At 60.1% G+C, this 14,514-nt stretch overlaps 2 protein-coding genes across 4 annotated transcripts in view; both read left to right on the plus strand.

Annotated features, from left to right (window-relative positions):
• Window positions 1–515: 515 nt before the first annotated feature.
• Window positions 516–3,747, plus strand: LOC117641908 (DNA repair protein XRCC1-like). Of its 2 annotated transcripts, none has more exons than XM_034379664.1 (12): window positions 516–676; window positions 776–961; window positions 1,054–1,417; window positions 1,504–1,602; window positions 1,701–1,784; window positions 1,868–2,267; window positions 2,342–2,464; window positions 2,547–2,735; window positions 2,825–2,959; window positions 3,044–3,337; window positions 3,427–3,493; window positions 3,577–3,747. In XM_034379664.1, exons 1-12 carry the CDS (start codon window positions 626–628, stop codon window positions 3,667–3,669), a joined length of 2,085 nt encoding a protein of 694 aa, XP_034235555.1. In that variant the 5' UTR covers window positions 516–625; the 3' UTR covers window positions 3,670–3,747. The 2 variants fall into 2 exon arrangements, with proteins under 2 accessions (XP_034235555.1, XP_034235557.1); XM_034379666.1 differs by having other exon boundaries at window positions 3,427–3,473; window positions 3,577–3,730.
• A 576-nt stretch (window positions 3,748–4,323) lies between these two features.
• Window positions 4,324–14,514, plus strand: part of LOC117642627 (four and a half LIM domains protein 2) — a 58,242-nt gene continuing 48,051 nt past the window's right edge. The window contains exon 1 of one of the 2 annotated variants that reach the window (XM_034381008.1): window positions 4,324–4,522. In XM_034381008.1, the coding sequence (XP_034236899.1) occupies window positions 4,478–4,522 (45 nt within the window). In that variant the 5' untranslated portion in view covers window positions 4,324–4,477. Of the gene's footprint in view, window positions 4,523–13,269; window positions 13,801–14,514 lie in introns of those variants that run through there. The other variant, XM_034380997.1, reaches the window with a different exon arrangement.

The following is a 14,514-nucleotide window of genomic DNA, read 5'->3' on the forward strand; positions in this document are numbered from 1 at the left end:
CCCCAATTCAAGATGAGGAGCGAGGGGGTAACCACTCGCGTAATACCCTGTACACAAAAACCGTGTATTACGCGTAATACACGTGATCGTAATACCATTTTTGGGTCAAACGTGGCAAATTTGGGCATTTTAGGGCCGTAATACACGTGTAATACACCCGTAATACAGCGTAATACCGAGTAGTCTGTACACGATTTCTTGAAGTGTTTACCCCCTCGATGAGGAGGGGAGATCCTCTCGTCTCGGGGCGTGGGCAAGAGCTCTGGCGCCTGCCGGATGGGTTGCCTACATACCGGGCGGGTGCGGGGTCCACGAGCGTTATTTGCAGGTAACGGAAACCAGGCGACACTGCTGATTTTGACCAACCTTAAAAACTAAGACAGTCCAGGAAAGACTCTGAAACAAGCCATTTTAAACGCTGTTTTAATATTTTACTTTAATGGCGTGCATCGTAAATATTTTTAAACTCGTCATTCAAAAAATTTAAGAACGTTCATTTTCATGATTTTTACTTTTTTTAACCCGCCAGTTTCGCAGCACTGGGCTCAAGGGCGGGACATAAAGCGCTTCTGATGTTTACATTGTCTCTGTTGAGTTGATACACATTAAAGTCCGAAGAACAATAATGCCGCAAGCAAAGTTTGATAGAATTGTCAGTTGTAGCAGTGAAGACCCCGTAAGTTGTATTTTCTTAGGTCTTGACCACTGTCACTAAAATCTTTCCAAATAAGGGGTTTTTAAAAGATACAACATGTTTCTAACCTACTGTTCACAGGCTTATCCATCAAAAAATTTGTTATTAGGCCGAAAATGGAGAAGCAAAGAGGCTGGCGAAGAAAAAGAAACAGTAATAATTCAATTAAGTGAACCTTACAACATTACGGGTATTGACATTGGAAATGAAAGCTCTGCTTTTGTGGAGGTTTTGGTGAGCCGAACAAGCAGTCCGGATGATTTCAAGGTAAATTTATACATTGTAGTTTGTTTATGTATATAAATTGAAATGTTTCTTTAGTATTTTTCGTATTCATTCCAAAATCCTTCATCCTTCAGGTGCTACTAGTTATGTCGTCATTCATGACTCCAATGGATGCTCGTGCTGAGGCTAATAAAAATCGTGTGCGCATGTTTGCTCGGGACAGCTTATCAGATCCTGAGAGGAAAGAGAAGTGGGACCGCATTAAAGTAGTTTGCACTCAGCCTTTCAATAAACACATGCAGTATGGTCTTTCCTTTATAAAACTGCACACCAGTGACTCTAAAGAGGAGCCAACTAGAAATCCTAATACACCTGTCAAGGCTTTAGGGCGGTTTACCCTGAAAGATGAAGAAGAGTCTGACTTTAGTTTAGGAAGCTTCTTTTCCAGAAGGAAAGATTTGCAGGCCTCACCCTCACCAGCTCCTGCTCCTTTGACAGGTATTTGAGATATTCCGTATTGTAAAGCTTGCATAGAGTGTTCCCAAAGAGTATGATGTCTGAAGTGACCATTTCCCATAACCAAGGTGCTGCGGCCGTGCGAGATGCATCTTCCCCTGCCAACTTGGCTCAGCAGAAGCCTCCATTAAAACGCAAAGGGAGCGACGATTTGACTGATTCTCAGAGTAAGCAAGCAAGGAACTCTAGTTAAACCAAGGGTTAAACATTTTGCTCTTAATTAATGGGAGGATACCAATCATTTCAAACTCTTAACTTATTGCAGAGAAAAAGAAAGGAAGACCCAAGAAAGATGATCCTGACACTTCGACTTACAAAGACACAAACGATGATGTAACTGATTCTCAGAGTAAGATAGCAAGGAACATTTGCCTTAAGATTTTCCTTTAAATGAGAGGATACAAATCATATCTAATTCTTATCGTATTTCAGAGAAAAAGAAAGACAAGCCGAAAAAAGATGAAGACACAGAGGCTAAGCCAGGAAAAAATAAAAGTCCTTCCAAAGAAAAACCTAAAAAGGACCTAGATGACTCCAATGAAAATAGTCCCAAGTTAAACATTGTTAAAAAGAAACCTGTTAGCACTGATCAACCTAAACATAGAGCTGCAACTGATATTGCTAGTACTTCCAAAGCTTCGCAAAATAGTCAAAAGGCATCTAATGAAAAAAGGAGCCACATTACATACAAGCCATTTGCAAAACTCCTTGAAGATGTGGAAATTGTCATTAGTGGCTATCAGAACCCGGGGAGAGCCCATATTAGGGACAAAGCCCTTGCGATGGGTTCTAAATACTGTGGAGATTGGCGTTCGTCTAGCACTCATCTCATGTATGTGCAGAGCATTTTATTTTATCGTTCTTAAAATAATGATGTAAAATCTCATCACTGTTCTTACCTTACAGCTGTGCATTTACCAATACTCCAAAATTGCAACAGTTACAATCACAAGGAGTGAATGCAATTGTTGTCAGTCGTGACTGGGTTGATGATTGTTACAGTGAACGGAAAAAATTACCATGGAGAAGGTTGGTTTATTTTTTGCAGCTGCATCTTATGCCAGACAATAATTTGAATTTTCCGTAACACTTTCCTGCTGTTTTATTTCAGCTATGCTCTCTTGGACAAAGACAAAAGAAATTCAGGTGGTACTCCAGAGCCTGAGGTGTGGGAGTTAATACCTGGCATGGACATTAATCATGATTCTCCTTTGCCGCCTGTAAGCAGACGCAACAATATTGCGACTCAAGACACCAGACTCAAATCAGACTCAGAAGATTCTGAAGATGAAATTCAAAGGTAATGCCTTGGGTATCGCTCCTTATTTTCTCAAGATAGCCAGCTAAATCATAATACACTAGTTAGAAAATTTCATTTATGTTCTTCAGAATAAAAGCAAAGCAGAACATGCAAAAGAAAAAAGTTGAAGAAAGAAAGAATAAAGATTTGAATGGAAGCATCTCCAAGAACAATAAAAGAAGCATTGGATCTGATTCTTCAGATTCAGAGGATGAAATTAAAAGGTAATTTTGGATTCACTCAAAAAATTGGTTCAAGTTAATACCTAAAATCCAAAAAATTCATTGTTTCTTGAACTTGAATTTCAGAGTGAAAGCAAAACAGGATCTCAAAAAGAAGCAACTTGATGATGAGTCTAAAAAAACAAAAGACCTCAAAGGAAAAACCAGTGATGATGCATACAACTGCAGTACAGATGCGGATAGTGAGGAAGAAGCTAAGATCCGATTGGCCGAATGGTCTAAGGCACAGATGAATAAAAGTCCTTTAGATGACTTGCCTCCTTTGGCAGACTTTTTTAAGGACAAGACATTCTTCTTGTCAACAGAATTACCAGAGAAAGAAAGACAGTCTCTTTGTAGGTACATAGTGGCATTTGGAGGGTAAGTCAATTGAAACAAATGAATGAATGAATTTTATGATTATCAACACATATTAACTTTTAGTCTAATTCTTTATATTTTCTATTTAGCGACCTGTTAGAATCTGAAGATAAACCAGCCCACTTTATCATTTCCAGTAAGAAGTTAAAACTGCCTGTGAGTCTGGCCTGTGCAGTATTCAGTACTCACCTCTCTAAAATGCAAAGAGTCCTTGTTAATGATTGATTTTGTTTGGATAGGGTTCAAGATCGGTCTGTGTGACTCCTGAGTGGGTATGGGAATGCAATGACCGGGGAAGACTGGTATCACCAATTTTATATGAACTTATTTGAATTATGGAATACATGATTGCATGAACTTGGATGTTAATGTTTTAATAAAATCAAAACGTAGGCAAAATAGGCCTTTTATTATTTTGTGCAGCTGAAACATCCTTACGCGAATCCCTCTTTCCAGATAATCGAACCATGGAGATCAGTAAGAATAGTGAAACGAATTTGACAAGTACAGTGGGCTTTTGTGCTTGGCGCGTTGCTTGTTATTCTCTTCCGTTCCCAGGGGTGCCAACAGTCCCTTCACAACAACGACGGAACGAACAGAGCCACAGCAGACGTTTAAATTCTGAGTGTTTTCGACATTTTTGATGAATTTTAATGAAACACCTAAATCATCACAGTCTCTTTACAATTTAATTTTAACTTTTAAGCATTGAAAGCTTTTCCGACGTTGGCAATGGCTGCACTCCAAAATGGCGGCGCCTAGTACCCACGTGACTGGGATAGCCAACCAGAGCGCGTTCCTTCACTTGCCGCTCTCCGACGAAGTATTAAGGCCTCTAGGGCCGAGCCGAGGCCGGGCGCGGCCTGCGCAGCCGGGCTGGGCGTACCGGTGCCGAGCCGAGCCGAGACAGCCTGGAGCTGCTGCGCGAAGCGCCGCGCCGTGGCCCGGCGGCCGGGGCCGGGCCGGCCGGGCAGTATGGCCATGGCCGTGCCGTGATGGCGGTGGGTACGAGTACCGGCGTCTCTCGCTAGGCCCGCGCCGTCCGGCGAGCAGCGCAGCGCGCACCGCGAGCGAAAGAACGAGCGCGTTCAGCGCGTCAGTGACAGGCAGCGACACAGCCCGAGGGCCGAGGCCGTCACCATGAACGGGGTGCACAGGACGCCACACCAGAACTTCATCGACACGGTGAGCGCGGTTGAATGAAAGAGTTTCGGGTTAAGGCGACTCGGCTAAGCCACCTAACCGTGCGCGGCCCTGCGCCCCTGCGCTGTTGCCGGGCCGAAGACCGAAGAAGGCAACAAGAACCGAACCGAACGCTGGCCGGCGTACCGCTGAGCCGGCGCCGGCGCGGTGGTGGTCGCCTCTGGTTCTCGGGTACGGGCAGTTCGTCTCGTCGGCATCCGTTCCGTTCCGCCTTCTCGGAGCGGAGCGTCGTCTGCTCCGGACTCGGCCGGAGTCACTCCAGTTGTCAAGTTCCGGGCATGTCCAGCGGCCGAAGGCTTTCCCTGTCACGCTGCGGGGCTGCGCCTGTCAGTGCAGTGGCACGTGGTCACGTGGTTCTCGGAAAGTCGCCTCTAACGCCTCTCTAAGCTGATGGCGCACGGTGCTGTTTTCCGAAAATTCTTAAGGCGGTCTTGACAGCAGTGTCTCGTCGACTTTTTGCTTTTTACAGCCTTCCATGCCCGTTTCCTGTGGTTTCCTCGTGCTCGCGTTACCCGCGGCAACCCAACTCGCGCGAGGCCATTGTCTGATTAGTTCCCAGGTTCGGCCGTTTGTCCCGACATGAAATTTCCCGCGGCCGGACTGCGAAGCGCGAAGCGAAACTGAAAGTGTCCGTCCCGCCCCTCTCCCTCCCCGTGCCGTCGCTGGAACCAAAGGGCCTTCGTTTTGTGACGGGGGTGAAAACTTTTTCAGGAACGCCTGTGATTTGGCCTGGTGAACTGTGTTCCGAGCCGAGGGTGGCCGAGGGCCTCGCCGAGGGCTGGCTGTTGCTGGCCGCAGTAGTATCGCAGGGTGATAAAGGGCTGGCAGGTCGAAGGGTCGGGGCGGGCACGCGGGGAGGGGGGGGAGGGCCTGCAAGGGCAGGTGCAGGCGGGTGCAGGCGCGCTGGGCAGGTGCGGACCGGCGCGCGGGATGTTTGCTGTCCCTGCACGTGATCGTACTCGTGCTCGTCCCCCGCGGCGGGTGGGCGGCCACTGGCCGCGTGGCGTTACGCGTTTGACGCCCGTCGGAAGGACCGAAGGACCGGCCGGTCGTCCGGGGCGCCGCGTGTTCGCCATGCCCGGCCATGCCGGCGTCGTTACTATGCGCGGCGCCGCGGCCCGCCCGGCCCGCCCCCGCGCTCGTCATGGGCGGCCATGGCGGCCCTCGTCCTCGGCAGGGCCATCAGGGCGGCGCGCTGATCGCTCCGCGACGCGGCGCTTCGCTTTTCTCAATTCATCACCGGGTCGCTGTCACTCTTGGTGGACATGATTCTCACCCAGGAGAAAGGCTGGCTGGCGGGCTGACCCCGTTGTCGTGTATCGCTGCTGCGGCGTGCCGTGCCGTGCCGTGCCGTGCCCCCGCCACGCCGTAATGTCTTCAGGGCCTGCAGCTCGGCCTGCAGCCTGCATTCGGCGGGGCGCGCCCCGTCTCATTCCACCAATTTGTGCCAAGGAAAGTGCCGCGAGGTCGCGGGGAAGCGCGCGCCGTACCAGGACGACGACGGCCGGGGCCACGACAACGACGTCGTGGTCTTCGCCCTGCTACCCGGTTGCATCGGTGCGCCGCGTTCGCACCGTGGTCGCGCGCATGCAGCTGCAGCCGCGCACCGGACTGGTTTTCCTTGAATGCCCATTATCCTCAAAGTGCAAGGAGAGGGCCTTGGATTGGGCCGCGCTGCCGCGCTCCTGCGGCGCGTACTTTGTGCTTTTATTTTGGCGTCGTTGCTGTTTGCGAGGGTACGCACTCGCTCCTGCAGTGTGGCGGCGAGCTTCCTGCGCGGCTATCTTGGCCGCGCCGCGCGTCCTGCGTAATTAGAATCCTTGATAGGCAAGGCTCATGTTTTCGAATAGACGCCACTGTCAAAAACAGTGCATCGCCGAAGTGCACTGCACTGAGAGCAGCGCTGCTGCAGGCCAAGTCCCCCGAGTCGCTTTCCCTCTCAAGGGCTTCCCTCCGCCGCGGCGGCGTGGCGTGTGGCGTGGCGGCGGCCGGCGCGTGACGGGCCGCCCGTTTACCTGGCGTTTAGCGCGCCGCGCCGCTCCGCGCCGCCTCCAAGCTCAGCTCGACACAGTCCCGACACAGGTGAGAATTGGCACGTTTCCCAAAGCGCGCGCCGTGTTCGGGCATTGCGCGGACACGACGTCGGACACACCGGGGGCCTCCATGACAGCGGCGGGGTGCCGCACTCCGTCTCCCTCGCTCTCGTCGGACGTCTCGTGTTGGCGCGAGAGAGACGGAGCGTCGCAGGGCGACCTCGCGGGCGACCTGCCCCAAGCGCAGCAAGCGGAGCGGAGACACCCACGCACGACGCCTCGAGGGGCGGGCTATCTTTCCATCTACCTATCTACCCATCGGTTGATGATGACCTTGACCGATGACGTCACCCACCATCCTTGGTGACGTCACCACCTGTGCCGTGCCGCTGGCTGCCGCCGCACCGGGTGACGGGAACGCGCTGCTATGCGCGGTCGGCGTCTCGGTCGGCGCGGTCAAGGGTCGCCTCGCCCCGACGTTGTCGACGTCGCGGAAGCGCTTTGCGGCCAGCGCTTTCCGTTTTTTGACAGTGCAGCCGCGCATGGCGGAAGGGGGAAGGGGAGGGGAAATTGCAAGGCAGCCGGCGGATGCAGCGCAATCACTGCGAGATATATTCGCGCCTTCCGCTCCAATTCCACCCCCGATTTGCCCCTTCACCCCGCCGCCTTCCGCGGGGCCCCGCCCTCGGCCGCGCCGCCTTCCGCGGCGGTGGCGTGTCGGCGTGTCTGCAGACGGCGTCGCGGAGAACAGAGTGTTGTGTCTGGCTGTGTGGTCCGGGACTGGGCTGGGCTGGACTGGGCTGTCTCCACCGCGGCGAGGTGTCGCGTGTGTGTTGTCGCCGCTAAGAATGTGCATCGCCAGCTCGGCCCGCAACTCGGTCATAGCGTCACCGGCCGCCCCCGCCCCGCCCCGCCCCGCCCGCCGTGTCCGAATCAGGGCCGGCCCGGCGCGCCACGGGCCAACGGCTTTACTGCCGAGCGGTTCCGACAAATCGCTTCGTCGCTCTGTCTCTCTCGCACTCCCTACGCGACGCCCCACTAGTGCGACAGAGACAGAGCGTCGAAACGAAACGGACTGTTCGGAGTGAGTGTGCTGGTTCTCTCGTTGCGACGGGCTGCTGGAGGGAGGGCCCCGCCAGGCCGGCAGGCCGGCAGGCCAGCCGATCAGCTATCGGGCCGAAAGTGTGGCGCGGCCGTGGCCGATAGAGATAACGAAAACGGCCGACGGTGGAAACGGAGAGGGTGTTGGCGGGGCAGCCAAGGGCGTGCGGCGCCGTGCGGCGCGCCGCGAGGGGGGCGCATGTGCTCTGGCGGCCGGCCTGTCCGCGCTAGCCGTGGCCTAGCTGCCATGCCGCGCCGTTTCCGCCGAGGGATCGAAGATCGAATCCGCAGCTTTGTTTACAAACAGAGCCAGGTGCCGCGTTTGCCGGCCTGCAGGTGCGCCTGGCCTGCCTGGCGCGGCCGCGTCGGCACCCCCTTATCCCTTACAGCATCCGGCGGTATTCGAACCAGGGCTCGGAGGATGGAAATTACTGCCGAGAGAACAAGAATCTGGCGTAGATTTTGGTACCTGCGCGGCCAAGTCCGTCCGCTCGGCCGCGTCGCGTGTTCCATGGAGGCGAGCATCACCGTCAAGCCAGCGGGCACCAGCGAGCACGTCAAGTGAAGCGGGCCGCGCGCCGCTCTTGGGAAGGAAGTGGAAATTAGTCATTGTTCCATGGCTCTCTCTCTTCCTCTCTCTCTCTCGCTCAATGGGCCTTACTGGCATTCACCGTCCCTCTCACTGCCACTGGGACGCCCGCCTGTTCGCCCTACACTGGCAGCGAAATTCGGTGATTATGTGTTTGGCGCGGACCTGACGACGCCCTCGACGAGTCGCTCCCCCCCACCCCCTTTTCCAGCGCGAGATGGAATGGGCGGCGAGGTGGCCGTCGTCGCCGAGTAGCGGTCGCCGCGGTCGTCGCGGGTCACCACGGACGGCGGCTGCCAGTTTTTGCTGGAGAACGCCGGGGAAGAGGTTCGACACGACACGGGCCGTGGCCGCGAGCCCTTTTTATTTCGTTTGTCGTTTTTTTCGGCGTGTTTTAAATCCCAGCTCCGTAAGCCCGAGACCAGAAACCGCTGACCTCTTCGCCGTCTGTCTGTCTGCCTGTCTGTCTGTCTGTCTGTCTGTCTGTCTGTCTGTCTGTCTGTCTGTCTGTCTGTCTGTCGGCCCGTCATTCGGAACGTTGACCAGATGATGATGCGTTTGCCGTCTCGCGCGCTGGACGCTCAAAAGCCGCGTATCGTTTGAATGGAGTCCATTGACTTGCGACCGCCGAACCCTGCGGGGCCCTCGCACTCGCACGCCCACTCGGAGCTCCTCCAGTTGTGCCTCTGCCTCCGGACCGGAGGAGTAGAGGTATTAAGGACTGGAGGGGTGGGGGCCCCAACGGCCCCAAAGGAAGCAGCGACGCCCACGTCGGCTGCCCTGCCGGCCTGCCGGCCATTAGCGAGGATGAGTATTCAGGTAGCGACTGACTGTGGGCCGGGAGTCGGCGTCGGCCGGGCCTAGCAGAAACCTCCCTTCCCCGCCGCCTTGGGCGCCGTGCGCCGCCGTGCGCGCACGCAGCAGGCCGCGGAAGTCGTCATGAAGCAGCAGAAGCAGTCCGTCTGGCTGACGCGGCCCGCCGACACCGCGCGCCGCGCCATCCTGAAAGGCGAAAAGGTTTCCGATTCGAACGCTGCATTGCTGCCGCGCCGCTCCCCCCGCCTTTGGCTGCCTTTGGCCCTGCTGCTGGTGACCGGTCTGCACGGCACGGCCAGGCACGCCACGGCGGCCCTCTCTGGCCGTTCTTCCAAAGAAGGCGATGTGGAACACGCGGAACCCCGACGCCCCTCCGCGCCCCTCCGCGCCCCGCCCCGCGACGCCGCGGTGTGGCCGGTCGACCGTGCACCCGACAGTTGACTGATGTACAGTACCGATGCTACCCCCTCCCCGCGCGCCGCGCCCGGAGCCCCGCGGGCCCTCGACCAGCCACATGGCGGCGTTTCCTCGAAAACGGCCCGAGGGGCCAACTTCTCGGGCGCCAAGTGCTTTAGTTTGGACGCCGACAGTTGGAAATTGAATTCCAGATGAAAACTGTTTGGCGCCGGAGCGACGTGCTGCCTGGTTGTGACGGGGAGCGGGCGCTGGCTGCGCTGGCGCTGGGTGGGCCGCGGACCATGCCGCGGACGCGGGCCGGGCTTGTTGACTCGTTGACTCACTGGAGGCTGGCGGCCGGGCAGCCCGGCGTGACTTAGGGTGGTGCCGACTTGGCAATGGACTGTCGGTGACCCGACGGCCCGACCCAGTGCGTGGGGTCTTGCTCACACCTTGGCTGCCCACGCCTCGCCTCGCGTCGCCTCGCCGCCGCGGCCCCCCTTGGGGCTCTAGAGCCCGTGGAGCCGGCCGGCCGGCGCGCGCTGGGCAGCAGCACGGCGCCGGGCCCCGCCGTGAGTCAGCTGTAGTCAGCTGTGCCGGCCTGGCGGCTGCCTGGCGGCGCGCCCGGCGCGTGCTGCTCTCTGGCGGCCGGCCGGCGAAGTGCGCAAAGCAGTGCACGGCGGTACTCTTTGCCGACGGGTACCTTAGCGGCGGTGGGGCGGGGCGGGGCGGGGCGGGGCGACACCCGCGGCGCGGTGCTGCAGCGCAGTGCACTGCGAATCGGGACCGTCCGCCCCGAGTGGAAAGATTGAGCGCAACGCGGCGGAGTCTTGAATTTTCTTTTGAGCGCGCGGGACGGGGCGTGGCTCACGCAGGCTCACGCAACAGGCGTGGCCGTTGTGGCCGATGGGCCCGATGGGTGTGTGCGCTTTGCGCCCCAACGACTCGGCCGCGCAAACAATCCATTGGCTCCACTCTCGCTGATACGCTCGAGGGCGGCGGTGCGGCGGTGCGGCCTGGCCGGGCCAAGCCCAGTGCCAGGGCCGAGGACACCGCGAATTCGGTAACCCGAGCCCCGCCGCAACCAGCCGCATCGAATGGCATGGCGGTGTAGGGCCAGGGGCGGCCAGGGGGAGGGGAGGGGACAGTGTGCCACGTGCGGGGGCGAACAGGGAAAGGAAACCTCACTACTTCCACGGGCAAGCCCAGTGCGGCGAGCGCCTGCAGGGTATGCTGCCCCGCCTCGCGGCGCTGTGTGGAGCGAAATCGGGTTGCCTACCCTGGGCTCCGCAGGGGTCCGTCTTGCCACCTGAAGGGTATGCTGCCCGCCTCGCACCGCTGTGTGGAGCGAAATCGGGTTGCCTACCCTGGGCTCCGCAGACTTGACTTGAAAGGCTAAACCACAACTGATCTTGGGCTGCCCCCTGGTGCACTTCGCACTTCGCCACGTTGCCTACGCCCCGGGCGGCGCGCTGCCAGGAGATCGTATCGCTCTGTCATCACTCGGGAAAGTGAAAGGGGAGGGGGGGGGCAGGAATTGTCACTTCCGCGGCGCCATGGCTGCGGCACTGCTGCCGCGGCGTTATGTGCATTTCCGGTGTAATTTGGTGGTGGCGTGCGGCGGGGCTGTTAGCGCGGGGCTTCTTGCTTGGCGACTACTGCAACTACTGCATCGGCAAACGAGGCTCGGCGTTGTTGAAGGGCTGCGCGTTTGTCGTGCCGTCGCCCCGCCCCGCCCCGCCCCGCCCCGCCGCCGTCAAGCTCAGTCGGAAGCAGGCGGGGTGGGGGCCTGCGCTTTCCGGGATGTGGCCTTGTGTCCGGCCGGTCCGGGGGGCCGCGTGTCACGCTGGAATCTGCAGCTTCTTAATTTTATTTTTAGTGTTTTAGTTTTATTTTGGCGGTGCGATAAAAGATGGTTCCAGCGGGCAATGTCGCTGCCGCGTCTATGCTGCGGTTCCGCGTCGTCGCGGTGCATGCCGCGCTTTGACGGGGTCGCGTGCGTGGAGTGGCTGACGGCGGCCGACGGCGGATGCAGCGGCAGGTGAAGCCGGTGCACGCGGCGGGGCGGCCCGGCTGGCGGCGCTCGGTGCGGCTCCATGGCGCTGCGGCGGGGCACGGCGGCGGCGGAGAGGTGTCTGGTGGAGTGGAGGGAGCTGGCCAGGCCGCCGCGCCCCGCCGCGCCCCGCCGCGCCCCGCCGGGCCCGCCAGCACATCGTGGCGGCTGGTCCGGCCCCCAGCCCCGGCACGGCGGCACGGCGGCACGGCCAGTCGCTCACCTGGCCGTCGACCGTCTGCAGCGCGCCCGCGGTTCGCGCAGGTCGCTCCCCGAACCGCATTGAACTCGCGCGACGGCGCGCGTCGGATGACTGGACCGACTCCGTGGCGCCGGCGCCTCCCGTAGGGTTCTCCAGCGCCTGTTCGAGCTGTGTGTCTTGATCCAGTCCGCCTGTCTTCCGTGCGTCTCGGCGCGGCGGTGCATCCTTGCGTTCATGGACGGATCTCGCACAGCAGTGCGGGAGCAACGGCCGGCTGGGTGGTGCAGACCGGCACCGTACTGGAGGACAGCTGATGGACAGGCCCGGCTTTTAACCGCGACCGAACTGTGTGTGTGAGTGAGTGCGTGTGTCCGCGAGTGCCGTTGTCCGCGAGGGGACGGTGGCCTGGTGAAGTGTGGCTCCGCTGCCCTTAATTGCCATGCCGTGCTCGGCCATGCTCCCTCCCACGGACTTTCGCCCGCAGCACCTGGCCTGTGGGACGCGCGGCACGGCGTGCAGCGCATGCAGCGCGCGTCCTGCGTCGAGGCTAGGCCGCTAGGCCCTCGCCGAGGCCCTCGCCGTGCCATCCGGGACTGGAGCGAGATTGGCGCGAGGCGACCGGCCAGCCCAGCAAGAAGAGAGCCGCTACGCCGCTACGCCCCCGTCGATAGAAACGGAACGAGGCGCGCGGCGCGCAAACAATCATCATCAAGCATCGTGCCTGGAAGGCTTGAAGGCTGGAAGCGGCTGGAAGCCTGCACTCTACAGCCAGCCCGCGGACAGCCCGCGGACAGCCTGCCTCCCAGCGCACCGGCCTGCCCGCCGGGAGGAAACGGTGTCGGCACTGGCGCGGCGGCGCGGCCCGGAGGGACTCGCGGACCTCATCTCCGAAACGAAAAAACAAAAACAAAACAAAGCGTGGGCCGGGCGGCCTGGTCCTGGGCGGCGTGTCGCAAGCGAGGATCCTATCAGGCCAGCCTGCGTGCCCCACCTCGCGCCTTGCCTTGTTTGTGCGCGCTGCTGCACGCCTCGGGGGCCTTGCGCGGAGGCAGGGGAGACGCAGAGGCCCAAGGCCGCGGGCCAGCCGACGGTCCGCCGGCGGCAGGGTGTGTTGACGCGAAGGGGCGCGACGACCCCGCCCGCAGCGCCCCGCAGCACCCACTCAAGGCCGACGAGGCCAGCGCGGAGGACCCAAGGGCACGGCAGCAAGGCCCCGGGCGGGGCCCGCGGCGGTACACGCGCCGGCCGGATGAGTGGCATTAAGCGTTCGGTGATAACGCGAGTCGCTAACACGGGCCGCGGCGGTGGCAGTGTGCCTCGCGGACCGCTCGCCGGACGTGCACACTGACAGCGGTGCGTGCCACAGCCATGGATTTCCTCCAGGCCAAGGGGGGCGTCATCGCCGACCTCGGTGCCAACGGCGGCGCCATCCGGCGGTACGCGTCGACGCCGTCCGCCGCCTCGCCACCGCGCCGGCCGTACGTGTCGCCGATCAGCAACTCCACCGGGCGACATCGGCGACCCCTTCACGCTGACGTGGGCGACGTGACCACCATGACGGTGGCGCCGGCGACGAGCGAGCGCCGGGCGCGGACGCAGGAGGACATGCGGAACTTCGTGAGCGGGATGACGCGGGCCACGCGCGACCGCCAGCAGCCGGACAAGCAGCAGCAGTACTACTTCGGTGCGCCGCCGCCGACGACGCCGACGACGCCGAGCAAAGTGGGCAGCGGCTTCATCAGCAACGGCGCCTTCTACAACGGCGTGGTGGAGCTGAGCCGGCGGCCCGACGGCGGCAGCGGTGCGGGCCTCATCGCCGGCAGCCTGCAGCCCGCCAGGAAGCAGGTCCCCGTCAAGGAGGCCGCCAGCCCGGACGACGACGGCGACGACCTGCCGCTGCCGCCACCGCCGCCAGCGCCGACGCACGAGGCGGCGGACGAGATCCAGGCGGTGGAGCGGCTGTTCCGGGAGGCGATGGCCGTGGCGGACGAGCGGCGGCAGCAGCAGCAGCTCAAGAACGGCAGCAGAACGCCGCCCCCGGCCAGGACCGTGTGGAAGCAGCGCGCCGAGGTGAGCGTCGCGTCGCGTCGCGTTTTGCGTTGCAGGTTTCGTGGCTTCAGCGCGCGGCACCGCGCACCGAGCACCTCGCCGACGACGCGGCGCCTCGCCTCGCCTCGGCCCTCGGCGTCGAGATTCGAGATATCGCCGTCGGATCTGACGCGAGGTGCATAACAACCTGCGGGGCGGATGGCGGATCTCGCGCCGCACCGCGACATCGCCCGCCTCGCCCGCCGCGCCTCCCTGCGCCCCGCGTGCTTTTGGCGTGCGTCGCGGTTTCCGTAACGCGACGGCCGCGGCCGGGCCGGCCGGTGTGGCGTGACGCGCCTCGCCTCGCTTACCGATGCCAGGAAGGCTGTGTTCGGGATACGCGCCCGATTAGGCGCCGCCGTGTCTCTGTCGCACTCCAGACGGTCCCGGTCCCGTCTCCTCTCTCTCTCTCTCTTTCTGTGCGAGTGTGTGTGTGTGAGTGTGACACTGTTTATGAACGCCGCGGCTCGTTGCTGGAACGCGTGGGGGCAGTGCACGGCGGCCCGGCCGGGCTCAGCTGGGGCTGTAGTAGACTGATTCCGAACGCGGTCTCTCTCTCTCTCGCACTCGCGGGGCGCTCCACACCGGCTCGAGAGAGATAGACCAGAGATAGACCTGTGCGGAATCGGTGTGCTGCCGCTGCCGTCGGGGACCGCGGTGTGTGCGGCGTGTGTGACGTGTAGCCGCTATCAAGGC

The sequence above is a fragment of the Thrips palmi genome, unplaced genomic scaffold (assembly GCF_012932325.1).
Source record: "Thrips palmi isolate BJ-2018 unplaced genomic scaffold, TpBJ-2018v1 HiC_scaffold_1, whole genome shotgun sequence".
Classification (NCBI taxonomy): Eukaryota; Metazoa; Arthropoda; class Insecta; order Thysanoptera; family Thripidae; genus Thrips; species Thrips palmi.

What these genes read in the sequence shown, in the direction of transcription:
- LOC117641908 (XM_034379664.1), top strand. Translation starts at nt 626, where the DNA reads ATGCCGCAAGCAAAGTTTGATAGAATTGTCAGTTGTAGCAGTGAAGAC. An exon ending in CGATTTGACTGATTCTCAGA is followed by an intron (nt 1,603 to 1,700) that starts GTAAGCAAGCAA and finishes AACTTATTGCAG; the next exon opens with AGAAAAAGAAAGGAAGACCC. An exon ending in GTAAGAAGTTAAAACTGCCT is followed by an intron (nt 3,494 to 3,576) that starts GTGAGTCTGGCC and finishes TTGTTTGGATAG; the next exon opens with GGTTCAAGATCGGTCTGTGT.